General features: G+C 44.0%; 1 protein-coding gene across 1 annotated transcript; it reads right to left on the bottom strand.

Annotated features, from left to right (window-relative positions):
* On the bottom strand, window positions 1-26,224 carry LOC8032087 (monocarboxylate transporter 6-like). The gene is made up of 6 exons (XM_042290193.1): window positions 26,020-26,224; window positions 19,499-19,642; window positions 13,459-14,274; window positions 6,754-6,926; window positions 111-569; window positions 1-12 (listed from the first exon to the last, which is right to left on the bottom strand). The coding sequence occupies exons 1-6, from the start codon at window positions 26,222-26,224 to the stop codon at window positions 1-3; spliced, it is 1,809 nt and encodes a 602-aa protein (XP_042146127.1).
* Between the last annotated feature and the right edge of the window lie 232 nt (window positions 26,225-26,456).

Raw genomic sequence — 26,456 nt, 5'->3', positions numbered from 1 at the left:
TTATAAGGCAATCTGCGGTGGGGGGTCGTTCCAAGATGCCAGCGTCGAGGTCTAAAGTACACGCAACACAAAGTCAGGAAAAAAGAAGGCCGCGCACCGCCATTCCTCACCTGCGCGTATTTCGCCCAGCGCGTCTTCAAAGCCAGTTCCTGGCGGCGTGGCATTAGGGACGTCGAGGCGACGAAGAGGAGCAGACAACTGCCCCCAGGTTTCATCAGCAGCGCGATGTTTTTTAGCGCCTTCGCTTGGTCCTTTACCCAGTTCAGACAGAACAAGGAGAAGACGTGATCGAACTGACCGTAGCGCCCCATGAAACCGGACACGTCCTCTTCCACAGCGTTGAGGACGTCGTAGTCAATCTTGGGATGGCCGAAATGGCTCCTCGCGTACTCGACCATGCCCTTGGAGACATCGACGGCGACGATCCTTCGGCACGGAAGACAGTGGGGAAGCAGGCCCTCACGCGTGAAGTCGCCCGTGCCGCACCCCAGATCGAGATACTGTTCTTCTCCTTCGGTGTCCCGTTTGAATGACTTCTGGAATCGTTCTAGTACCACGAGATTGTGACGCTATTGAAAGATGTTCGATGCCACGTACAGTTCCGGCTTGAGTATGGTCAGTGCGGCCCCACTGTTCACCCGCATCGTGCTCGGATTCCAAAAGTGCTGAGCTAGAACGGTTTCTCGTGCGATTGTGGAACTAGTGAAATTGGTTCATTTCGCATGGACACCAGCCGTTGGACCTAGGGATCACCGAATCACGAGCAGGTGTAGATTATATCGGCATCGCACAGCGCGATTCGGCCTGAAAAAAGCTTTTTGCCATAAAAAACAAGAGACAGCTGGCACTGCAGACGTAGAACAAGCAGAACGATTACGCTCTACACTGCGCAAAAATCGAAACCTTCGGACTACCACTATACGCCTCGCAAGTGGGCTCATTTTCGTCTTCTGCGCGTGAGAAAGGAAGAAGCGGTGACGTCACAACGCCGAGCCCTGATTGGCTGATCGCGACCCCCTATCTGAGCGTCGTCTGCTCCTTTGCAACGTCGTCTGCTCGCAACGTCGTCTGCGTCTGATTACCTTTCCTGCGACTTTCGGAAGTGCAGGTCTTTACGAGCGAGCTCGACTTCGCTTTTCTGAGAGGGCAGACGAAATAACTCGAGCGCTACGTTGTTTTTGTCTAACAACTAGCAGACGCGCATCAAGGAGGGAAGTCAAAGGACTCACTGGCGGGGTGTCCCGAGGTGCCGAGGTTTGTTTGCTAAGAACGAGAGTGAGGGTGTTAGTGTCCGCAAGTTCCCTTTCAAATACTTTTTCCCTCCTTTCGTGTGCGGCGGCGTCGGCGGGTTGGCGCAGTTAACGTCGTCTGCTTTACGTCTGCTAGTCAAAGCGATGGCTGCTTTACCTTTCCTGCGTCTGCCGGAGATTCACCGCTTTTTCACCGGCGAGAGTCACCGTTGCCTCGGGAAACAAGGAGATAACAAGAAGAAGAATTTGACCTCTTAATCTAAAATTGAGGTCAGCGATCAAAGTATAATACGGGAAGGGTTTACAAGGGCCGCGCGGGCATATTCGATTCAGCACGCCAGCCGGTCGTGGGCAAACGGTCGCCGAGTCGCGGAGTGCCTGCTAGGCCTAACTGCCGTGCTCGCTTGGTCGTGTTCGGTGGAATCGTGGCCGTTGGAGCTTTTCCCGGGTGTTTGTGGATCCAGCGTTCTTTTCGTCGTGGTCTGTTTCAAGTACCTATTACTTTTTTCTTGCTGCTTGAAGTCGGGAAGCGTGTGAAGCGCACGTTGAAAAATAAACGTTCGAGGGTCGTCGCGACCGCGACGCTGTCGGCCATGCTGATTTGATCGTGAGATGTGCGTAAGACAGCTTCGGAGCTGTCGGAGGATTTCGTCGTAACCTGCGCAAACTTGTGAAAATTTCGTTTCGTGAATACGAATTTGTTCTTAAGTTTTGTCTTGCGCACATTTTTGGCGTCAGATCGTTTCGTGAATCTGGCCTCTGAACTTCCGAAAGTCGCAGGAAAGGTAAGACAGACGCAGACGACGTTGCGAGCAGACGACGTTGCAAAGGAGCAGACGACGCTCAGATAGGGGGGCGCGATCAGCCAATCAGGGCTCGGCGTTCTGACGTCACCGCTACCCCCTGCGCAAGAAGCAGACGAACTTGCACTCCGCATAGACTACCACACGGACTGTTTACGCGAATTATATAAAATTAAACAGTTTCGGGATACGACCGCCTCAAAGTTTGTAACATAAACATGCATCCTAATTACAGTGATTAAAACGTTAATTAAGAAATATTAGTTGATTAGTCTGGTAATAGTAATGGTTATATTCCCATCTAATGCCCACGTAGTGAAAACAGCAATGAAGTGGAGACTTGGGCCAGTTGGTTCATTGCAAAAAAAAGAAACAACAACAACAACAAAAAAACAAAAACAGCGCCGAGCGAACACAGGGACACAGATGAAAGGAAACAGGACAAGTCGCACTCTCAATTGAAGTTTATTGAAAGTTGACAGGCTAATATAGCCACAAAATCCTTGTTAACCTTATCTACTTCACTTGAGAGTGCGCCTCCTCCTGTTTCCCATCGTCTGTGTCCGTGTGCTTCTTTCGCTGCTGTATTTTTGTTTGAAAAAAGCAATCATAAAACGTTTTGTCCTTTATTTTTTTTTTTTTTAAATAGGCGCACATAAAACAAAACACCCTGTACATATGTTTACTTGAGCCAAATAAAAATAGCCACTCCGACACTGCTGTTCAATTTCAAATTAAACTGCCCTAATAGTCTTATGCCTGCAGTACTATGCCTCCGGTCTTAGCTATATACAGTATACACATTTAAACGTCTACGTAGTGTGTGCTCCAGCAATGAGGTGCATACAATGCCACAATCATGAAATTAATTAAATGTTAATTTTTCAAGCTAAAGTTGAAGCTTGCACGAGTTGATACGACATACTTCAGAAGATGAAGTATGTCGTTCCACGCTGTTTTCATTTGCGCTGTTTTTATCTTCTGGAGAATTTTAAAGTCAAGCGTCGGCTGGGACGGGACGGCGTTCGACTGGCGAGCAAAGAGCAGGTATACATTAATTCATGCCACGCACCAGTGTTGGCTTGCGTTCATCGAGATTATGCTGTAGTTCAAGTACCATATAGTCTGATATTTTTGGTAGACTTACCTCTAGGTTTGGACGTTTTGCCTGGTGTGATGTGCCCCGCTGCGGAAAGTTTGTCGGCACAACACCACGCCTCAACCGAGGCACCATTTGCACTCCTAACGCTCTAGGTACGCTTGGACGAGCCTCGTAAACCTCGTCGACAAAGTATCGGGAACAAATAAAAGAATTGGATCCAAAACCATCGAGTAATCGTCCAGGAACTGCAGCTAGCCAGGCCGTTTTCACTGAAGTACTGTTTGGGAACCTGTGCAGCGTACTTTCGGCTGTGATTCCGCCAGGGCAGCCATTCACGCAGCACCGGGGCGACATGGTTCCTCACGTCGTCCACACAAGTCCACTACGGGTCCTCTTCAACTTCACACAGTTTCAAGCAATTTAAGGTCTCAAAAAATTTGAGATCGCTGAAACTTCAAACTCGAAAGTAGAGCGTCGTCTGCTTGCAACGATAGGCGACACGCAGGGAGAAGGGCGGATCGCGGGAGGAAACGGCACTTCCCGCTGTGGCACTTTCAGAGGCAGGAGAAAAACTCAAGTTAGAGGGCGACTCAGTCTTTGACGTCACTGCTCTGGCGCGTATCGCTCGGGAACTTCTAATTCGGCTTTTGGATTTCGTTTTTTTTTTTTTTTTTACTTCACAGATACCGAGTTCCCAAGCATCGAATTTTGAGGGCAGAGTCCAGACATAGTTTTCAAGTTGTATCGTATAATAAGAAAAGAAAAGGATTTTGACCAGTCAGTGCCCTTTTATGGGGCACTTACTGTCGCCAATTTGCTTGAAATTTTGTTAAATTCACCAAAGAACATTGCTAAAATAGTATCCCAAATATTAGGTCGATATATTGTTTTTTCGCGAATTCCATTGCAGTTTCGGTCCTCACCGTGTTTTTCAAACTGAAAGTCTACTGGCAACAACGAAAAAGTGACGTCAGTGGAAGGCAGGGGTTCACTCTTTGGACTTTAGAGTTCGTTCCCAACTGATTACAAGCAGTTTCATGGTGTCAAATGAATGCTTGGGAAGCTCGCTCCAGTACCCGCGCTCCCGCGCGGAACAAATGATTGGCATATTCTATTTTTTAGACTGCTTGCTCGACTGGAAAGCCTGCCTGCCACTGACTTCACGGCACAGAAAAGTGTGGGTATATATGAATGTTGGCTTTTTTATCACTTTTATTTGCCGATTCCACGATAACTATTATGAATTGCGCGATACTAAATAGAGTATCGGAAAGGGTAAAGACCGGGGAGTCGGAAAATATAGTTGGTTGAGGTAGCTCAAAATATCTAAGGAGTACCCCACCCCTCTAAGGCTGATTTAAAGATTTGCGCTGAATGAAGCTCGAGTGCGTTGCGCTGACTTGTAGCGGCTTACAACTAGAATACACACTGGTGCCATCTATTTGATGGCCGTGCAAACTCTGATCAGCGAATATAGTTTTATACTTTTCTACGCATCATTGTTTCACCGTGGACTTCAACCAATTCTGGCAATGTTACGGGAGAAAAAAAAAAAATAAAGCGACCCCACAGTAAAAGCAAAAGAAACGACACCATAGTGAAGGAAAAAAACCATACCCGCGTGTTTTCAAGATAAGCAAGCTGATAGTCAGCGCCCTGTCCTGTATGTATTTCTCTCCTCTGTGTCCTTGTGTTTCGCGCTGTTTTTCATCATAAACGTGTACGACTAGCTCAACTTTTCATTTTTGTTAAGAAGCATTGCTTAGATACGATCTAGCACATATTGCAAACCTTTTAGTCTATTTACACGCAGTCCCGGAGAGAGCCTACAATGAAGAGAGGGTCCATCTCCAACCAAGGGCGTTATCTGCAATATAATGACGGACGCCTCGTGTGGAGACTGGTCGCGAGAAAGCATTTGGTGCGTTTTTCGCGTGGCGAGAAGGAAAGAGGTCACTAAAAGGCAACCCCGTTCTATTTCATTTTTTTTTTATAAATTTGGAATTATGACTGTTCTCAACTAAATCAGTGTCCCTGACATACAGGGTATAATTTGATTTTCTCGATATTGTGCGGTGCTTTTATGAATATCACGGCTCAAAGTTTGGTTTGGGGCCTCTACGGCAAGACCAAAACTATCTGCTAGAGGGATGGCAACACTTATTGTCACCCATACGGCCGCGATATGACATCACAAGGGCGCTGCGGTACGCGGTGCAACCAATCAACCGCAGCTCCACTGTGACGTGACGTCACAAGGGTGCTGCGCGAGTGTTCCTTGACTAAAGGCTAACCCACTTGCCGTCCGCTAAAGAGCAGCTGATGGCATCTTTAAAATCGGGTTTAGTGAAGCATGCGGCTTCAGCTTGACGTAGTATCTCGGCTGTGATCGGAATTCGTACCTGCAGACATTTATTTCGGTTTCGTTTTCGACCGGAGTTGGCCTTTAAGGCGGAGGCAGTTGCAGCTGATCAACAACTTTCAGCACTTCCTTGCAGCTCGTATTGCAAATGCGACCAATAAAGAACATGACCCCACAAGCGGTCGGAAAATAACCAGCGTACAGGTTATCCAGTCTTCTCTTGGGATATATAGATTACAAAAAAAGAAAAAAGAAAGAGCCTAAGGCACTCGAGCAGTCAGACGCAAGCGTGCGGACTAGTCTTTACTTTAGTCGAATCGGCGCTCGACGCCAAAAAATCGTTCTAAATGAGCGTTTTGTAGACGACAGCTCCCGCAGATTTGGTCTGATGTGGCGTTAATGTGGCCCCTTAGTCCAGCTACGCCGTGGCGTCTTCGCGGGGCGTCTTTAGAGAAAGAAACAAAAACGCAAGATGGGCCACGGGCGGGAGAGGATGACGCAGCTACGTTACCGCGTCGCCTGTCAAGTTCAACATGCCTCTCGCTTCAGCTGAATCTGCTATAAAAGCCAGTATTCTAGCGCCTAAAATACTTGCTTCCTAGCTCGTCATGGCTGTGATGTCATTAAGGGCTGTTACGCCTATCATAAAAGCTTTTCGTGCTTTCAGCCTACCTCTCTTTTCGAAATAGGAATATAAATTTTGGGCAATTTTTGCGATTCACGAGCACGTGGTGATAGTGAAGAGATAGGAGTGGACGGTCGCTCGTTTTTGGCATTGAGCACTATTCTGTATTCCGGTATGTGCGTGTTTAGATATGTGTTTAGCCTACGTAGCTGTGTTCGAGTTATTACCACTCATGCTCGTCATGTTTTGTTGGTGTGCAATGTATAAAATAGATGAAAAATATAAAAAAAATTTCCGTTGAATGTTATTACAGAAGACATGTGACGTGCGACACATCAATTTATTTGAAATGTTGAAATTAGGTCTACAGACCACTTTTTATTTAGTACAGTTTGTATAACTTGCGGTTCCACGTTTAGTAAAAAAAACACACCAAGATGGTATCAACATGATGAAAAATGAAAACATGAAAAGATAATTTACATTACAGTGAAATCCTCTGACGCCCTAACGCCTCATATCATAATGGATCACAATTTTACAAAGTACTTAGGTTTTTAGATAACCAGTCATGAATTGAAGATATCTCGACAACAAGAAGGCGATTTCACTCGAAGTTCATTGTTATTGCAGCTTGTATACACATGCTGCAGGAAAGTCCTTCGCTTATTTTCTCGGCGCTCCCAGATCGTTGTGACTGTCCAAGGTATACACAGACTCAGCAACAGTCCACCCAACAGTCTGTAGAGGTCATTATAGGACCCAATATAATCACGGTAATAACCTGAAAAAAAAAACTTGTTGGAGTGTGGTGACGAATACACAAAACAGAACTTAGAGATTAGATGTGGAAATTTAATTCTAGGGTAAAGAACCAAGCAAAACGGAAACCCCGAGTGATTAGAACATAAATCCTGCCGTTTTTTTTTTAATTTTTTTTTAAGTTCTGAAAAAATTATGAATAATGATTTCGTTTCAAGCGTAGCCTGATGCCTACTGCTATCTTCAACGAGCTTATCACGTCTCAGATAGTAGCTTTATAAATATTTCAACTATTGGTCGTAGGATTTACATGCGCGTAAGTACCACAGTACTAATGGAACTTATAAATAATCACACTTCTAATATGACTTATAAATAATCCAGAGTGAAGTTATGGGTATAGCTTTCCTTCTGAGTTCTAACACATGTTGACGTAGGTGATTCATCTGCTTGAGAAGGCCCCATTAAGGCTCTTGATATATTCTTACCAATGTGTATTTACTTATTTTTTTAAATAAGTGACTCACACACTGCTCAAAACTGAACATAATTTATAATGTCTTGCCTAGCCTCACCTCTCCGTACCTATTTCTTGCATCCTTACATATCTCGCGTACGGCGCACCGGGTACGGCGTTCGGGGTATGCTTTTAGGAATAGTGACTTAATAATTAAAAATGTCCCTGAAAAGGCATATGAGGTCTTGGTGTTGTATTTCGTCCAGTTTGTGACTCGTTCGGTTTACTGAGAAATCTGTTGGTTTGGCAACCCAAGAAAGCCTAATAAACTCCGTTTTTCCTTCCTTTGCAGATCCTGTGGTATTTGTTTCCGGTCCCTTAGAATCAACATCGGGATCCAAGCCACTTGCTCAGCGGCGGTGGCGGCAGTGACAGCGGCCTGAGACTAACAGCTGTCTTCGAAATTTGCAGACTTCGCTGAAGCGCCGTACTGTTATCAACGCCAGGAGCACTTTATCATCATCGCAACGAAGGCCTCAAGTCATTGGTTTACAAGCCTGCACCTGACGTCACCTAGCGCCGTTAAAAGGCGCATTTCTCGGGGATCCAAGCCACTTGCTCAGCGGCGGTGGCGGCAGTGACAGCGGCCTGAGACTAACAGCTGTCTTCGAAATTTGCAGACTTCGCTGAAGCGCCGTACTGTTATCAACGCCAGGAGCACTTTATCATCATCGCAACGAAGGCCTCAAGTCATTGGTTTACAAGCAAGCACCTGACGTCACCTAGCGCCGTTAAAAGGCGCATTTCTCCGGGATCCAAGCCACTTGCTCAGCGGCGGTGGCGGCAGTGACAGCGGCCTGAGACTAACAGCTGTCTTCGAAATTTGCAGGTTGGTACACTTCGCTGTATACTGCGTTTATGGTTACTGCCCACTCGCCGCCGCCGCTGTTGCTGTGGCTATTGCTATTGTAGCGTTGTGCTGTTCTCTGTCTAGCTTACAATGGCTGATTCCGATTGCCTGGTATGTCTTAAGTCACTCCCTGAAAATGGAGTGTTTTTAACATGCTCGGAATGCGACTACAGTTACCACATCGGCTCGTGTTCTGGTGTTTCTAAGACAACCTACAAGGCCAAAGGGGATGTCGATAAAAGTAAATGGAAATGCCAAACATGCGAAACTTCGAAAGCTCGTGGGGCCGAGGGTGCTGTAAAGCAGAAACCCGAACAAGCTGCCCTTGAGAAGGTTCTCATGGAAATCAATAAGAAACTAACGGAATTACCAGTAATCAGGTGCAAAGTTGATGAATTGATGTTGGTAAAAGAGACCGTCAACAAGCTGGAACAGTCCGTTCAACATATGTCTGAACAGTACGACGAAGTTCTTAAAGAAATGAAACGCCAATCCACTGAGATTGCAACCCTGAAAAAAAAAGTGGAGAAGATCGAGGCTGATAATGCTGGCCAAGAAATTCAGAAACTAAAAATACAAGTCAACAGCATGGAGCAGTACAGTAGGCGACAGAATCTCGAAATACATGGATTGCCACAAACTGACAACGAAAACCTACTGAATAAGATAAACGAGCTAGCAACTGAACTGCAACTACCAGAACTGTCACAAAACGAACTAGAAGGCGTTCACAGGCTGTTTTCAAAGCCAGGCAAAACTCCGGCCGTACTCATTCGCTTCGTGTCGCGCATTACACGTGACCAGTGGATGGCAAAAAGGGGTCTTCTAAAGAATATCGAATCCAACGTGTATTTTCTCGATAACCTGACACCGCAGAATAAGAAGTTGCTTTGGCTGATGAGGGTTAAGGCTGAGGAAAAACAGTACCAGTTTGCCTGGCAGAAGAATGGTCTCTTGTTTGTGCGTAAGGCAGCGGGCGAACGCGCAATCGTCATTGAGTGTGAGGCTGATTTAGATAAGATCTGCTGAATCAGTGAAAGTTAGAAGCTTAATTTATTTGTATTTTTGTGATGGCAGAACCACCAGTAACTGTTTATCTTGACAGCACGTCATTTAACTCTGTTGTGCACGATCCTTTTCTGCTTCGAAGTGATAAGATGTCAATCTTTCATATCAACATAAGAAGCTTACAAAATAAATGGTTTGAAATAGAAACAGCCTTGGATTCTTTAGATCACAGATTCGATCTATTGGCATTTACTGAAACGTGGTTTTCGAGTGAACACGACGTAGTCAATTTCGCAGGATATAAATCTGAAGGGGTTTACAGAAGAAATCGCAAGGGAGGAGGGACCTCGCTTTATTTTAAAAATAACCTTGAGTATGTAGTCTTGCCCGAATTTACGCAGATGAGTGACCAGTATGAGTCGGTTGTTGTAAAGTGCCTTGGGTCACTGATTGCTTCAGTTTATCGGCCCCCATCGGGCGATATAAATGAATTTTTTTAGTTTGTAAATGAAATTCTAGACTACGTGTCATGTCTCAATTTGCCAATTGTCTTAGTTGGTGACTTCAACATTGATTTGCTTTCATCTACTCGTTCCTGCCGACGTTTTCTTGATGTCATTGAATCTTTTGGTTGCTCAAACGTCATTCATTCACCAACAAAACTAGCGTCTGAAAGTGAAACTTTGATCGACTTGTGTGTTACTAGCTATGACCCAAAGGATGTTGTATCGGGTATTCTTACATTCGATCTAAGTGATCATTTGCCAATATATTGTTTTTTTTCCTCTGGTCAAAAAGAAAAAGTGTAACATCCGTGACCCTCCTGTATTGCGACGCAATTTCGGCGTGAATGCTCTTGCTCTTTTCCGGGACATGATAGAAAATACCAGTTTTGATGACGTTTATAATGAAGAAAACCCAAATTCGTGTTACGACATATTTTTGCATAAAATAAAACACATTTACAATGAAGCGTTTCCTCTTCGACCTGTAATAAATCACAAGAAGTCTAGGAAGCCGTGGGTTACTCGCGAGCTGTATAAAAGGATTAATGAACGTAACAAACTCTACGATAAAGTTATTCGACTAAGGGACCAGACAATATTAATTAAATATAAACAAATAAGAAATAAATTAAATAAGGACCTCAAGAAAGCACGTGTTGAGTACTATAAAAACAAGTTTGCATCTATTTCGAATGAACCAAAAAAACTTTGGGGTGCAGTAGGAAGTCTAATTGGAAAACACAAGAGTAAGATTCCCGATACATTAACTCTAAATGGTATTGAGTATAACGATGCCTTACTGGCAGACAAATTTAACTCCCATTTTTTAAACGCAGGTGCGTCATTGCAGCCACATGGTCCGAACGAAAGCTTAGACAAATATATTTCATCTGTAGCTGTCGACACTATTTTCTTGGCTCCAAGCGATCAACAAGAAATATATTCAATCCTTAAATCTTTATCTACAAATACTGCAGCTGGAGAGGATGACATCAAGGCTATACCAATTATAGCTGTCGCAGACCTCTTGTGTTTTCCTCTGCAGCATATATGCAATAACGCAATAGCAACGGGCATTTTTCCTGATGGCATGAAAATTGCAAGAGTGGCTGTTCTACACAAAGGAGGCTCCTTTGACAACATTAACAACTATAGGCCTATTTCTGTACTTCCTTTGTTTTCAAAGGTTCTAGAATTTCTTATAAAAAAACGGTTTTCAAAGTTTCTTATTGAAAGAAATGCTTTTGTTACTCAGCAATACGGTTTTACGGAGAATAAGTCAACCGAAATGGCTCTACTTAGCATCAAAGAAAAAATACTTAATAATTTTGAAAACAAACATTTCACTATTGGTCGTCAGCAATGAGCGAGCAGCACACGTCCTCCCCTTCCGTTACCCTCTCGATTTCAGAAAGGCCTTTGATTCGATTAAACATGATATTTTGTTCTATAAATTACCGTTTTATGGAATAAGAGGTGTTGCTTTAGATTTAGTTCGTAGCTACTTATCTTGTCGACAACAATATACTAGTCTTAATGGCTACAGGTCCAAGTTAGAACAAATTTCGTACGGTGTCCCACAAGGGTCTATTTTAGGTCCTCTCTTTTTTATTATTTATATTAATGATATCGTACGTATACCTAGAACTCCTGAAATAGTTTTGTATGCCGACGACACTAGCTTATTTTTCTCTGGCCCATGTCTCCGTGATCTTGAAATTTCTGCTAATACATGGCTGAGCGAGTTATCGTCCTGGCTAGACTCCAATCAGCTTCAGTTAAATGTTACAAAAACTAAATATATCATTTTTAAGCCGCGAAGTAAACCGGATGACTGCGAAATTATTTTAAAATTCCAAGACTCTACGATAGAGCGTGTCACTATCTACAAATTTTTGGGAATTCTCTTCGAAGAAAATTTAAGCTGGACTCCACATGTAAATAAAATTCATGCAAGCATCTCTAGATCTATTGGCATTTTATACAAAATAAGAACACTTGTCCCAGGCTGGTTAAGACGTCAGTTGTATTATTCACTAGTTCATTCCCACCTTCATTACTGTCTACTAGTCTGGGGTTCAACGACTAAGACAAATATTGATAGGCTGTTTGTTTTGCAAAAAAAAAGCAGTACGTTGTATTGAAAATCTTCAGCGCACCGACCACACAACGCCGTTTTTTCTAAAACATAGCTTCCTTAATATTAGTCAGTTATTCCAGCTTAAACTTTCAATCCACATTTTTAATGAGTTCAATCGTGACCAGTCCACTTTTTTTGACGCATTCCTTCCTAGAAATATACAATACAATCTTCGGTTTGACTCTTATCGAATACCTTGGTCAAGGACGAATTACGGACATACTCAATTAGCGTACTTAATTCCTCATTTCTTAAATAAACATCCGGCCGTAAGAGAAATGATTCATGAATGCGGATCAAAGCATACCTTTAAAAGAAATATAAAACGGTACCTTCTATCATGTCCCATTGAATAAATGTTTTTAAAAAGTGTTTGCATCCAATGGTTGAGCTTCATTTATTCTAGTGCGTCCTATGTCCCCGAAAATTGTTATGACATGACTACTGTATAAGTTATGTTGTTTTGATCTTTATTTGTGGGCCGTTCTGTTTCCCCGTGGTTTCTGTGTTTATATTACAACGTGTCGTACTATACGCTGAGCAATGTAAACTGGTGATAGGGCCAAGTCAGGCAGAACCCATCTGCCTTTTGCCTTGTCATCGGAGACCTTGTGTCTGAATAAAACCAATTCAATTCAATTCAATTCAATCAACCCATTGTGCAAGGCAGGGCACAGAGTATAGGGGTTCGGCTTCTAACTATTTTGCTAGTCACATAGTCATCGAAGTCACGAATCCGCAGAAAAGTCAAAGTACACTTCACTTGAGAGGCACCCATGCTGTGATAGTTAGGAACTCTGAGGCTACACCACAATAAAATAACCTCTGATTTATATGCAAATAATTTAAAATAAGAGGACATGCCGCAGAATTTTGTGGGTTGTTTTTGGCATAATGTCCCTGACAAGGTTGATAAAGGACGAAAAAAAAAAAGAAACAACGAAAACAAAGGAAGACTCAAGGCTCGGGGAGCGTGCGAGAGATTTTTTCTGGACGAGAGAGACGGTTAGATTTCGGCTCCGTCCCAGAGCGAATACACCGGTGGCTGGCCTAGTTCCAGCGTCCGGCAAGCTCATGTCTTGCCCCCGAAAGCTACCCTGGGAAACTTGATCGGGAACAAGTGTGGCCAACAGCCAACGTTCAGAGGGAAGTCTGCCAGCAATCACTTACTCCATCTCCACGGCAACGTGAGTCGGGAACTGCCTACATCGAACTGTATTTTAGATATTGAATTCGTGTTTTTTTCTTTTCAACTGGTTTTTTCATTTAACTTTATTTACTTCTTTGTGTAAATATATAACTATTTACGGATTTCACCCCTTACCCCTCTTGGTTTCGTGCACAATCAAGGTCGAACGTAACAGTTCCAATTACTCCTTATTTTCCCTACCATAAGCTTTGATACTTCAATAGAATATCACGCGAGAGAATACATTATGATGTAATCTACGCGTCTAAACATGCACCGCACGAAGAAATGAGAAAAGGCACTGAATATGCATGGTAGGGAGAAATGAGAAGAAAACTACTCACCAATGACTACAGGCTTGAGGAAGACCAACGGACTGCTGAGTAGACTGGCGATTGCATAGCTGAGCGGTAGACGTTCCCTGCCCATGTACTTGGCCATCAGTACACCGGTCATGGCTAGTCCACATCCCATAAATATTGGGGCCAGAGCACCGACAACAAGAAGGCTGGCAAAAGACCACACTTCTGGTAACGCCAGAAATGAACTAGCGAGGAAAAAATAGTTAACAGCCATGAGCGTACTTGTACGAACATACTGCTTGTCAGCGGCCACTGGGAGGAGTACCCTTCCACAGAGATCCGTCACCGCGTATCCTGCGAGCAGGGTCACAGCATCATCGGCAGTTAAGCCCCTGTCTATTGCGAAGTCCACTATAGTAATAAAGAAAAGTTCGAGTGCGTACACCACTAATAACCAGGAGATTACGATGATATAAAACGTTGGTGTGCACAGTATTTTCCCAGCATCCCGGGCAATCACAAAACACGATCTTGAAGATGTTTCTGTGGTGGTTAATTCTTCCGTAGTTTCGATGGTCTCGATGTTGCCGTTGGTGGATACATTTTTCGATATGTCGACGCGATCCTGATGCTTTATGAGCATGCACAATGGAATATAGTGCAGAAGAATTGCTCCTAATATTAACATACATCCCCGAGCATTGACTGCCTCCTTCAAACTCATTAGGACGGAAGGAAAAACGAAGGAGGAAGCAGTGGCTCCAGCGAACATCAGGCCATGAGCCATTCCGAGGTGTTTCTTGTAATTTGTGCTAAGGTACACCTGCAGCAAAGTGCGGATGAAGCCTCCTCCAATTCCTGAAATAAAAGATTCGTTTCTGTTCTGTAAAGCTGAGATTATACGTACTTTACAACACTTTAAATGACAATGGCCTGACACGAGTGCAACATTTTATGCTAAACTTCATTCAAGCTGTATAAAAAGCTGTACATAATAGGGATATATTAGCTCTGATATTCGGCTATTGACCAGAAATTACAGTCAGGAGAGAAATAAAAATTCAAACTAAAACACAATCAGGTGAACCTATTTTTACAGGTGGCTGTGGATGTGAGGTCATATTCTACCTCCGGGCATTAATCTCGTTTACACAAAGCAGAACACTGGTAGCCACTTCAGCAGAAACACCCAAGACTAGGAATGCCAATTCGGCTTTCTGACACCTTCAGGGTAAGGTGCATATGAGTACGTAGCTTTAAAGAATTCGACGCATCAAACATACAAGCTTTCAAGGTACAGAGCACGACAGAGTTAACGCAAGCAAGTCACTGCGCCTCCGTTCTCAGTTTTTAGAGCGCAGCTCTTAGGCGCCCGTTTCCGGCTTGAGCGGCGTCGTCGTCGGCGTAACCAAGGTCACCCCAAGGTCACGGGACCCCCAAGGTCAACCCAAGGTCATGTGACCCCCAGGTCACGAACCCCGCGAGGTCACGTGACCCCTCCCAAGGTCATCCCAAGGTCACGTGACCCCTCCCAAGGTCACCTCAAGGTCACGTGACCCCCAAGGTCACATGACACCTAGGTAACGTGCCCCCCAAGGTCACGCGACCCCCAGAGGTCACGCGACCTCTCCCAAGGTCACGTGACCCCCAAGGTCACCTCAAGGTCAGGTGACCCCCATGTATGTGACCCCCCAAGGTCACGTAAGCCCCAAGTCACGTGACCCCCGAGGTCGCTTGACCCCTCCTAAGGTCACCCCAAGGTCACGTGACCCCCAGGTCACGTGACCTCCCCCCAAAGTCACCTCAAAGTCACGTGACCCCCACGTGACCCCCCAAGGTCACGTGGCCCCTCCCCGAGGTCCCGTGACCCCCCTCCCCCCAAATCACGTAACACCCCCCGAGGTCACGTGACCTTCTCCCCCGAGGTCAGGTGACCCCCGCAGCATATTAAAGAATGAGGAGAGGAAGAGGAGAATGAGGACGAGGAGGACAAGGAGGGGTCTACCCTCTTCTCGGTACCCTTCCCTCCTACTCCTTAAGAGCTGCGCTCCAATTCGGCGTTACAGGGCTTTCACCTTTTAGAGTGCAGCTCTTAGGGGCCCGTTCCCGGCTTGAGCGGCGTCGGCGTAACCAAGCTCACCCCAAGGTCATCCTAAATTTCACGTGACCCCCAAGGTCACCCCAAAGTCACGTGACCTCCCCGATAACGTCATCGTCACTGGTGACGTCACCGGCATCCGCATTGTCATTGTCAAATGACGTCATCAGTGACGTCACTGATGACCTCACCGGCGTCCGCATCGTCATCGTCATCATCACTGATGACGTCATCAGTGATGTCACTGATGACGTCACCGGCATCCGCATCGTCACTCGTCATCATCACGGATGACGTCATCAGTGACGTCACTGATGACGTCACCGACATCCGCATCGCCATCGTCATCATTGCTGATGACGTCATCGGAGTCCGCATCGTCATCGTCACTGATGACGTCATCAGTGACGTCACTGATGACATCATCGGCATCGTCACGTGACCCCCCAAGGTCACGTGACCCCCTAAGGTCACGTGACCCCCGCCAGGTCTCTTAACCCCCCCCCCCCCAGTACCCTTCCCTCCTCCTCCTCAAGAGCTGCGCTCTAATTCGGTGTTACAGGGAGTTGTAAACGGCTTTCACTTTTTTTTGTCTTGGAACAAAAGGTTTTCGATAATCAACGAATGTGGTTAAACATACCCAGCCTCTACAATAACTTAGGTGCTACATTTTGTTTTTCATAAATACCTTGAATCAGCAAAAACAACAAAAAAAACTGTGCCGATGTCGTCTGGTGCTAACTGTGTGACGCTCTGTTTATGAACATTTTGTTTAAAAGAAAATTAATCTCTCAAAATATTTATATCTTGTTTTAGTCGGTTCACGAGCAAAACAAGCAATAGTGTTGTTTAACGTTTAAAAAAAATACTTTGTTGAGCTATGATGTATTACACCTTAGATAAGAGGGTGCTGTGCCAGATTTTTTTATATTGGCCTTTGCCAATAAAGACTGCAACCGGAGACAAGAAAGTCTCAAACAAGAAATTGAGTCTCAGAAAAACCCAGGTGGAGCTAATAGCTGACCTTTAGAAGCAGACTTGTTTAGTAATAGATACCCTATTGAAATCCGTCTATGAGCCATAGCTCGATTTCTTAAATGTTTTGACGTACCCATCAAAGTGTTTATTAAAGGGCCTGACGTACGCTTTAAAAATGCCGAAAGGGTGTAAGAGGCCCGCCATAGCTTTTTGAGAGGCCTGTGGAGTTTGTCCCAATGCTTTCAGTGAAATGACAGCACCCATCAGAATCGTTTTGACGGATCTGTGTGGGAGATCACGTGACCCTTCAGGATATATGCGTCGGGGAAGCCGCCTGGCCATTTTGTTCCGGGCGGGCGTGACGAGTTTTCAAAATTGAAGACGCGTTGCCCCTTCGCATCATGTCGAGACGCTGACGCGGCTCCACCGAAGGGGACAAGTGCGCGTTCGAGAAAAGCCGTTCTGGAAAGGAGGTCGCTCATCTCACTTCAGCTTCCCTAGTTTTCGCCCTTTCCCCTTTGCACTGTTTTTCTTTGCTCAAGAAGGAGAGAGGGTGCGTGGGGAAAGTAAAAGAGGGGCGTGTTGTTGTTTGTTTGTTCATAACCTGTTTTCAGTCAGTCGAAATGGAGCCTTCGTCACAAGCTGGTCGCCCTATTTTTTCTCCGTCAACGATCGCAAATTAAATGCACAACAACAAACCGACTCTCAGTGTCGGCTTCCCGTTGCTCGCGTGGGACCTATGCGGAGAGCATGTAGTCTGCTTCTTGCGCAGGAGTTGCAGTGACGTCAGAACGACGCCGAGCTCTTATTGGCTTATTGAAAAAAAAAAAAAAAATAGTGGGTGGACCTCAAAGCACCTAGCATTGAGATGTACCCACTATTTGGTTTTGAACAGCCCACAAGAGCTCGGCGTCGTTCTTACGTCAGCGGAACTCCTGCGCAAGAAGCAGACGACTTGCTCTCCGCATTTTCTACAGCAGCTGGGTGTGCAGATGAAGGTCTCTCAATGCCCTGTTTCTTCAGCCCCTTCGTTCGTCCGTCATCCGAAGCATCCAGCGAGCGAAAAAAAGACGCCGGAGGCGACACCGTGACTGTGCTCAGGACTTCTCAAGAGTGGCGGATGTAGGTTACGTGTTCGTGGTTTTCGCTAAACGTGCTACTGATAGTGTGTATGTGTCCGTGTGGTGAACCTGATCGGTATTATTAGTTGAACTACCGTACATCTCACGAATTTACCCAGTTACAATATGCATGTAAAACTCAATGTCTGAAATAAATTTTCAGTAACGATTTAAACTGCATTTTTTGGTCTAAAGTTCACAGTCATTTGGGAATCTAAGGGGTTGAAGGACTGAGGGGGCTTGAAAGGCTGAAGGTTCTTACGCGCTGAAGGGGTTTGAAGGTCTGGCTTGGTTTATAGGGCTCAAGGGGTTTGAAGCGCTGAGAGGGTTCCATAGGGCATCAGGGCTGATGTGTTATTTTCAATAGGGTATATAAAATTATATAAATTGCCTAACCTCCGATTTTTTTCTAGCGCGCTAAAAAGTTTAAAGATATACCAGCAACTGCGGATTTCCTAAGCAACATTTAGCTAATCAAACTTGAGCTACAGTATAATCTTCCCGAATAAAGAACCCCTTAATATTATTAGGAGATGATCGGTGGCGAAATGTTTTAAAGCGTCGCAGCTCGCAGCGTGGCGAAAGCTCGCGCTGCAGAACCCAGGTATCCTGGGTTCAATACTTGCCCCTGCCTGTTTTGAACCGCATGAACATCGTACCGGCGTGCGGTCCTGTATTAATACTGCGTGGTGTACGTTAAAGACCCCATGCCAGTGGTTGTACTACACTCGTTAACTTTTTATCTACAACTGAGACAACTCCTCTGTTCAGTTAAGCTAACTTTCGGCTGTCTAAACATACATGCAACATAATTATTATTTAATAGGATTTACCTGAAAAATACGATGTGTGCAAGGTCAAAGAGCAAGATAGTAAGTCAAGTACAATATCCTAGCGTTGATCGCGTTTTGATGTCTCATCGCGTCCTAAGCGATTCGCTGAGTTCTTTTTTGCGTGTGTTTGTTTGCGGTGGTTTAAGTTTTACGTGTTACGCAGGATAGCCAGTAACAAGCTTTCTTTCGAGTGAATCGGCTGGTCAACGAGGAATATTAGAGGACTAACGACCACAATATCATGGAAAGAGAAATGAAAGTAGAGGTGCACCGCATGAAGACAGTTTTCTTCTTATATGGCTGCCCTTCGTGGGCGCTATGATAGTGAGAGCGGAGAGGGAAGGCATTGTTTGAACCTAGCTTTACAACTTCTGAAATTTAAGAATACTATATGCGATAACTCATTGCCACATAGTAAATTTACGAATAACCTCGTATTACTTATTTAATAAACTGTAAAAAGCACTAGATTGGCAATTGCCAATTGTAATCGGCCCTTCTTTTTGCAGTTCACCTTTCAGAACCAAACTATTGGGGATAAATATGAAAGAAATCATTATTTCTGTATGCGCTGTCATAACGTTTTGCAGGTTTAACCCTAATTGGTTATGTGCCATGTGATTGGACGAAGCTGCCCATTATCCGCACTCTACGTGAGCCCTATGCTGCAGGCTGAGTTCTAACAATTGTTGTAACGATTTTTTGAGTTGTGGAGTATGTTTTTTTTTGACGTGTGTTTGTTTAATGCAGTTTATTTTCAAGACGTCTTATATTCAGGAACGTTTTTCTACAATTTCATAAGCCATCATCCTACCCTGCCGTGTTCCGCTTTTTGAATACTAATAAAAAAAGCATCATTTAGAGAGTTGCTCATATTCAAATACACCCAAAAAGGTCATCACAACATTACGCGCGCTTGACTAAGCGGCATCTGGGAGTAAAAGAACGTGATAATAAATTTAAAGTTTTTTCTTGAATATTTGAACAATTCTTGATTTGGCTACCCTTTTTTTTAAACTAATTAGGTAGCCTCTATATTCAATACCTCTTACCGTGAATGAAGCCTAAAGTGACCGACATCCAGGCGACTGTGGGTGCGAAGGATGCGCCCACCATGCCGAGCACGTGCGCGAGGCACCCAATCAAGATAACCGACTTCAAAGAAATCAGGTAACACAGAGGCCCAGCTAGAATTCCTGCGTTAAAAAAAGCATTATAGTAAAGGGTCTGAGTTCGGGAAGAGTTAGAAATGAGCTATACGAGCTGTTAATATAATTTGGAATGAAAAAAAAAACTGGAGATTTTATTGTGACTGCTGCCAAATTAGATGTATGTCATTGCATTTGGGTTCTTTTGCCTGCTGCATTGCTGACGTCCTTGACACTGCGGCGTTACCTAATATTGACGTGATGTGACGTCATTTTCACGCAATCTTAACTATTTGTGGCGCTTTAATACGACGCATGTGATGTCACACTCATGCGATGTCGCACGACGTGAGATTGTAACGTTATGTGACGCAGTGTGACATATCGTGACACTTAGTGATGGAAAACGATGGATAGTGCTGTCGATACTTTCACTAGTAGAAGCCAAATTTAACTACCGATAGTGAAAAACTATATATAGTGCTATCAATAGTGGACCATAGTAAAACTATCGATACTACTATCAATAGTATATAAGCGATACTACTTATCGATAGTCGACTATCGTAAAACTATCGATTGTCGACCATCGTGAAACTCGATAGCCATACTAGCCCACTATTGTGAAACTGTTTATAGGCGCATATTAAGAAAATATCAATAGCCAACTATTCCAATGCTATCGATGGGATTTTATTAGTTGACGAACGACATCCAGGAAATGTGGTGTTTGTCGGCAAAAGACGCAACTGCAATTAGGAACTTCCGCATAGTTATCGCGAAACAATCTAAAACGTATCGGAAAGCAATCACAAAAACGCTAGAAATCGCCCTTAAAAGCTGCTGCTATTAAAATATCTATTGTATACACTTCAAAAATTAATAAAAAAAATATAAACTTGAAAGTTCTCGAAGGATATTTTGTTGCTTTTTTAGATTTTTGTTCGGGGTGTTCCTGCGGCTTTTTATTAGCTCAATCAGAAAAATGGATGTCCCTGTCATCCCTGTCACCAGATGACTCCAGTCAAGAGATGTGGCGGAAGCCATACTTTCTAAGCAACGTTTTCTGTTCTTATTGGTCGCCCCTGATAAGGACACTATATATTATGTGACGGCGTCAGGATTTTGAAGTTGTATTTTACACCAACAGATAAATATTTTCCTAGCCAGCGTTAGTAAACCCGGACAAAATAGAACTGACCAAAAAGTTGCAATATAACACGGCATACAAGCCTAAGTTCTTTCGTCAACAGCTAATTTTCGATTTTTTGATATTTGCTATAACTGGACATCAGAAGAAGTAAAGCTCTATCATCCCTAGCAGAGTGCTCATTTTCACCTTTCAGTGGTAAAGGGTATGAAAAAGCATATGTGCCAATTGAGTAATAAAGTAGACACAAGCGTGAAACAAACTTGTGAAAACCCTGATCCTAAATATCTCAGCAAATGTTTCCCCTAACTCCAAATACAAAAACAAAAAAACAAATCTGAATATAGTCAATTGTATTACAATTGCGGGCATACTAAAGTGTGAAACCTGATATCAGAACCCCATGAACACACAAAATATGCACGCAAGAAAACTAGCGAACCGCCATTTTTGTTTTACCGGTAAAATAATTGTACGAGAATGCCACTCTGTATGGTTTCCTTTAAATGTCATGCTTTTCCCCGAAACCAGGCGTTGCCTGCCCGTACATATCCGTCGTCCTTATCTTTTAGGGTAGTGCTTTAATTTTCCTAACACTCGATAGTTTTCTGAAAGCTTGTTTCTGATTGTATCGATAGCCGAACGAAAGCCAGATTTCAATAGTTCTATCGATTGTCAACTATAGATAGTACTATCGACAGTGGACTATCGATAGTGCTATCTGGAGTCCACCATCGCAGTTTTTAACACTATCAACAGTTTTGGAAAAACTATCGATAGTTTTCGATAGATTTTCATATCTGTGGTAATTATACGCAAAAGCATATTGTCTCTCTAAATGTATGTTCAAGATGATTACAAACGGACGCAGATGATTACAACTGTTTGACAAAACGCATAGCTGGGCTAGTAGGTATATGTATTCATAATAGAAACAGCGCGACTGACAAGGACAAATCCAACACATAGGTAACTGTTTGGTGGAATCTGAAAGGTTCTTTCATTGTAGAAAATATATACTCAGCGTGTAAAAGGACATTAAATATTGCAACTTTTAGCGCCGATAACTGAATGACGGTTAGACCATAATGCGTTCATTCGAAAGACTTAATTTAGAAGATATCAACGTAGCATTCCTTACGCATTTGGTGTCAAAAAGAATGTACCCAATATGCCATTGATCAAGAAGGAAGCATGTAGAACGTGTTTCATGAACAATATCATCTTGGCAAATTTGGTTTTGCGCAAAAAGGCGTTTGTTTTTTCTTCGCCAAGCCGTATTGCAGTTTACACCACAGTCCGTAATAACATTCCGCATTCAACAATTGTTTTAGAGTCTGTCTACTCGGTGTTTGTTTCGCACCGTTTCAGGCATTTAGAAAACCATTGTTCACTGTATGCTACAAAAACTTTCGATTATAACCAGGTGTTTGATTTCTGGTAGGTTATCGAAATTGAAAGTTATTATGCGCAAATTCGGACAAATAGCGGGGAGGTAAACTGTGTTAGTACACCGTTTTATCCTGAAAAATTTTTTTTGTAAAAGCCTCCAAATAATGAATTTGTCAAAATACCCAAAATGGATGCCCCAGGATACCACCAAGCGCACATACTTAACTTGGAAATGTGGCGAAGTTTGCTGTATTTATACCAGGGTAACGCAATTTTCAAAATCATTTCGCCTATTTAAATTTTGTCACATAGCTGAAGATACGTCATCTGTAAAAATAAGACCTAATGGGTCGCATTTGTTATCGCTTTCGTTTAATCAAGATATACATTACTTAGCAGAAGAAAGCTCCCATTTTAGTTACTTCTCGATTTGTGTAGCGAACATTTCCTATTGCAACTTTAAGTACATACATCCCCGTGCGCTGCAGGTGTTGTTGTTTTTTTTTTTTTTTTGTTTTTACAGAAACGTAAAAAGGGTGTTTCACGGAACGCCGTTCAAATCGTTTAAGCGAAAAGCACGCATTGCGCTGTACAAAGATTGATGCCCTTTTCGTCTTTACGAAAAAAGTTCGACGTGCGTCAGTTGTTAGATGATAACCTGGTTATGTTCCAAGCTGCCTGGCCTTGATGTTGAAATTTTCATGCGTTCGTTGGAACTTTATCTAAGATCAGCAGCAGTTGAGGTTGATAGGAATGTTTTCGCCCAGAAACAGGGTATTTATATTAGGTCCCCCTTGGCCCCGTTGCTTTCTGAAATTTTTTCAGCTGGTTTAGACCGGGTGGTTGTTTCAAAAGTTCAGTCAGTCGTGCCGAATAGTGTAGTTATCAAGCGGTATGTCTACGATTTTTCTCATCTGCGTGTTTGAAGGACCAGATGTGTTTCGTTGGATTTCCTTTATAAAGAATCAAGCTCCGAAACTCATCTTTACCAGGGAAATTTGCACTTCTGGCTGTATTCAGTTTTTAGATTAAATTTTTTTTTCCATTTGCAAGGATTGAGCTGGAGCTATGGCAAAGCTGCCCCGAAACCGGTGCTGTTATTTCAAAGTAGCGAACCGAAAGCAGTGAAAAGGGCAGTAGTATGCTCTCTCCTCAAAAATGCTTTGAGCAAGTCTTGTTTTTACTATTATGATAAGAGTTACTTTTCAAATGACACGACTGGTTTCTTCGGGTTATAGCTCGTGTTTCCAGTTGAGTGTGTTTAGGAGTGTTCTCTTTAATGTCGGTTCTGTTACCGTTCTCCGCAAGAAACCTGAGAAGTGTGTGTGCCTGCCTTTTTTCCCCATCTTCTCTCAGAACCTCAAGGCCTTGACGAAGAGCCATAGCGTAAACGTTCGGGGGACAAGCATGGTTGGCAAAAAAATCATAGAGATCCGGCCACTAAATGTGAGATTGCAGTAGTGTATGAAATTCTTTTGGCACGTGAGTTCTCGTATGTTTGTCAAACCGGCCGCTGCCTTAACCACCGGCTTTTATAACATAAAACAGCGATTAATTCCTCTTCGGTCAATTCTGAAATTGTAAACCATCTCAGTGAGTGCAATGATTGTTACCCAGACTGGGCTGAGACGACTGTTGTTAGCACTGAAAAATATTTATTCAAGAGGGTTTTTTAAAAACACTATTAGGATTACGAACGCCGGAAATTGTATTAGTAGGCCCTCTTTGACTTTGGATAAGGAGATATGGACGTTATTTTCTCTCTGGTTTACTTTCTTTGTACAGCGGGATGATTTCTCCTAATTTTCTTCTTTATTTTAGAGCGCAGCTCTTAGGGGCCCGTTTCCGGCTGGAGCGGCGTCGGCGTCGCCGTCGGCGTAACCGCGAGGTCACGTGACCCCCCGAGGTCACGTGACCCACCCAGGTCACGTGACACCTCTAGGTCACGTGACCCCCCTAGGTCACGTGACCCCCAGAAGTCACGTGACCCCTTGAAGTCACGTGACCCCCTGAAGTCACGTGACCTCCTTGAGGTCACGTGACCCCCTTAGGTCACGTGACCCCCTAAGGTCATGTGACCCTTCAGGTCACGTGAGAGGTCACGTGACCCCCAAAGGTCACGTGAGCCCCTGAAGTCACGTGACCCCCTCGAGGTCACGTGACCTCAAGGTGTCACCTATCCCTCAGTACGCTTCCATCTTCCTCCTCAAGAGCTGCGCTCTAACCGGCGTTACAGGAAATTGTAAACGGCTTTCATTTTTTAGTTTATCACGAAATTGTACCAAACCGTTGTTTGGGAGCTAAGGTTTGTTTTGGACGATGAGACACCGCCGTTATGGCGGGTCTAACAATGATGTACTCACCGGTAGCTTAAGACCGCAGTCGTGCTCGTGTATTTTTGTTTGAGTCCTTCAAATGTGGTGCCTACCGACGACCGGAGGTTGTGCTCGTGATATGTGAAGAGACGAAGGAAGACTGCGTCAAATTAAATCCTTTGTCAGCTGGTTCTGAGACGGTATTGTTCTTGTACTTTTTAGCTCCTTGTCTCTCGGCTTTTCTACTCTGATTCGTCATCATATCGCCTGCGTCTTTACTCTAAATGCTTATAGTGGCGCGCTTTGGTTATAAGAAGCAGGACCGCTAGCGCGAAAGCGGGTTCTAAGAGGAATCCGAAACCGAAAAACGCGTTCAAGTTATTGCGTATTTAACACAGAATGTGTCTAAGGACTGGGATTCCCGAAGAAGGGTGTGACGAGACGCCACGTAAGCCATTACGGCATGTGTAACGCGTACTTCAGACGACAGTCAATACAAAAGAACACATAATTCAGAAGAAATAATAACTATTTAATAAGAAAGAACAAATGTCTAAACGCGACTCGACGAGATTCGAACCCACGACTCCATGCATAGAAGCCCGAAACTCTTTCACTAAGCGGATATACGCAAAGATGAAAAACAAAAGCGAAAAAACTCCGAATCACTTTTCGAACTCGAACGCCGACGTCCGGCGTCCGCGTTCGAACAATGAGTGGCGACAATGTTAGCGTCTACCGGCTAATCATTCCAACCAGAGCTTGGTCCTCTGACGTCCCGGCTTGCTCTCATTTCCCCCTCTCCAAATGTTCATAGCAGTCTAACGCAACAAAATTCAAAGGAGAAAGGAAAAAATTGCGAAGTCCGCCACAAGTCCCAAATCGTGCCGCGAAAATACATGGTGCGTATATCCGCATTACCCGTAGGATTAAGATATTGATGAATTCTCAGAATTACGCGTTACGCATTCCATCTGAATTAAGCGTTAGACATTCCGTAACAGTTCCCGTGGCATCCCTTCAGACTTTACTCCCGTGATGATGCATAGCCACTTAAACAGATTCCGTGCTAAAAAGAATTCAATTCCTTTTTTAGAGCGCGGCTAGGCGCCCGTTTCCGGATTGAGCAGCATCGGCATCGCGGTCGGCGTAACCGCGTGTGTTGCATTACGGGACGTCAGAGTTTCCCCGCTAAATTTACTGGGAAAATTGAATTGGTGTTGTGGTCACATGACGTCAAGTTCCCCCTAAATTGAGCGGGGAAACTTAACCCGCTAAACTTAGCGAGGACATTTTCCCGCCATTTCCCGCTAAATTTAGCGGGAATATTTTCGGCAGATTTCTCCACTAATTTTAACGGGAACATTTTCCCGCTAAATTTGGCGGAGAAATTTGGCTATATTAAGCTGAAAATTTAACGAAAATTTTCCACTAAATGGAAGGGGAACAGGAGAGAAGGGGAGGGGGAGGAGGGGCATACATTCCCCTCCTCCCCCTCGAAAGCTACGCTCTAATTTGGCATTGGGAAATTGTAAACGTCTTTCTTTTTATTGTGTGAAGGCACTTACCTCCGATATCATTTAATGCACCTAGAATGGTGATTGGCCAAGATGCGGGGCCACGGGCGATGGCGAATTCTTCCATGATAATGACGTAAAAAATACCGGAGCATCGGTACGTGGACGACTCCAAGAAGAGCATCGAGGCGGCGATGATCACAGGAATCCATTTAGCAATTCCTCTTCGTTTCTTGAAGTTTGGAAGCTCTTCCATAATTGGTGGCCTCAGTATGTCATGCACCAACTGCACGACAGATGCATGACGCACAGTAACCACATGTTCCTCGAGTAAAATGGGCTCAAACAGGAAGCGAGCCTTGCCATCTGTAATAACTATTTCTAAAATTTACCTTAAAGGGACACTGACACCCCCCAAAAATGTTTTTCCATTTTTTGCCAGGCGCTTCATTATGGTGTCGGAGGACTACCCAATTACTATTTTGCAA

The sequence above is a fragment of the Ixodes scapularis genome, unplaced genomic scaffold (genome assembly GCF_016920785.2).
Source record: "Ixodes scapularis isolate PalLabHiFi unplaced genomic scaffold, ASM1692078v2 PGA_scaffold1__304_contigs__length_218370807, whole genome shotgun sequence".
Lineage (NCBI taxonomy): Eukaryota > Metazoa > Arthropoda > Arachnida > Ixodida > Ixodidae > Ixodes > Ixodes scapularis.
The sequence above is the reverse complement of the archived record's forward strand: the minus strand, read 5'-3'. Positions and strand labels throughout refer to the sequence as shown.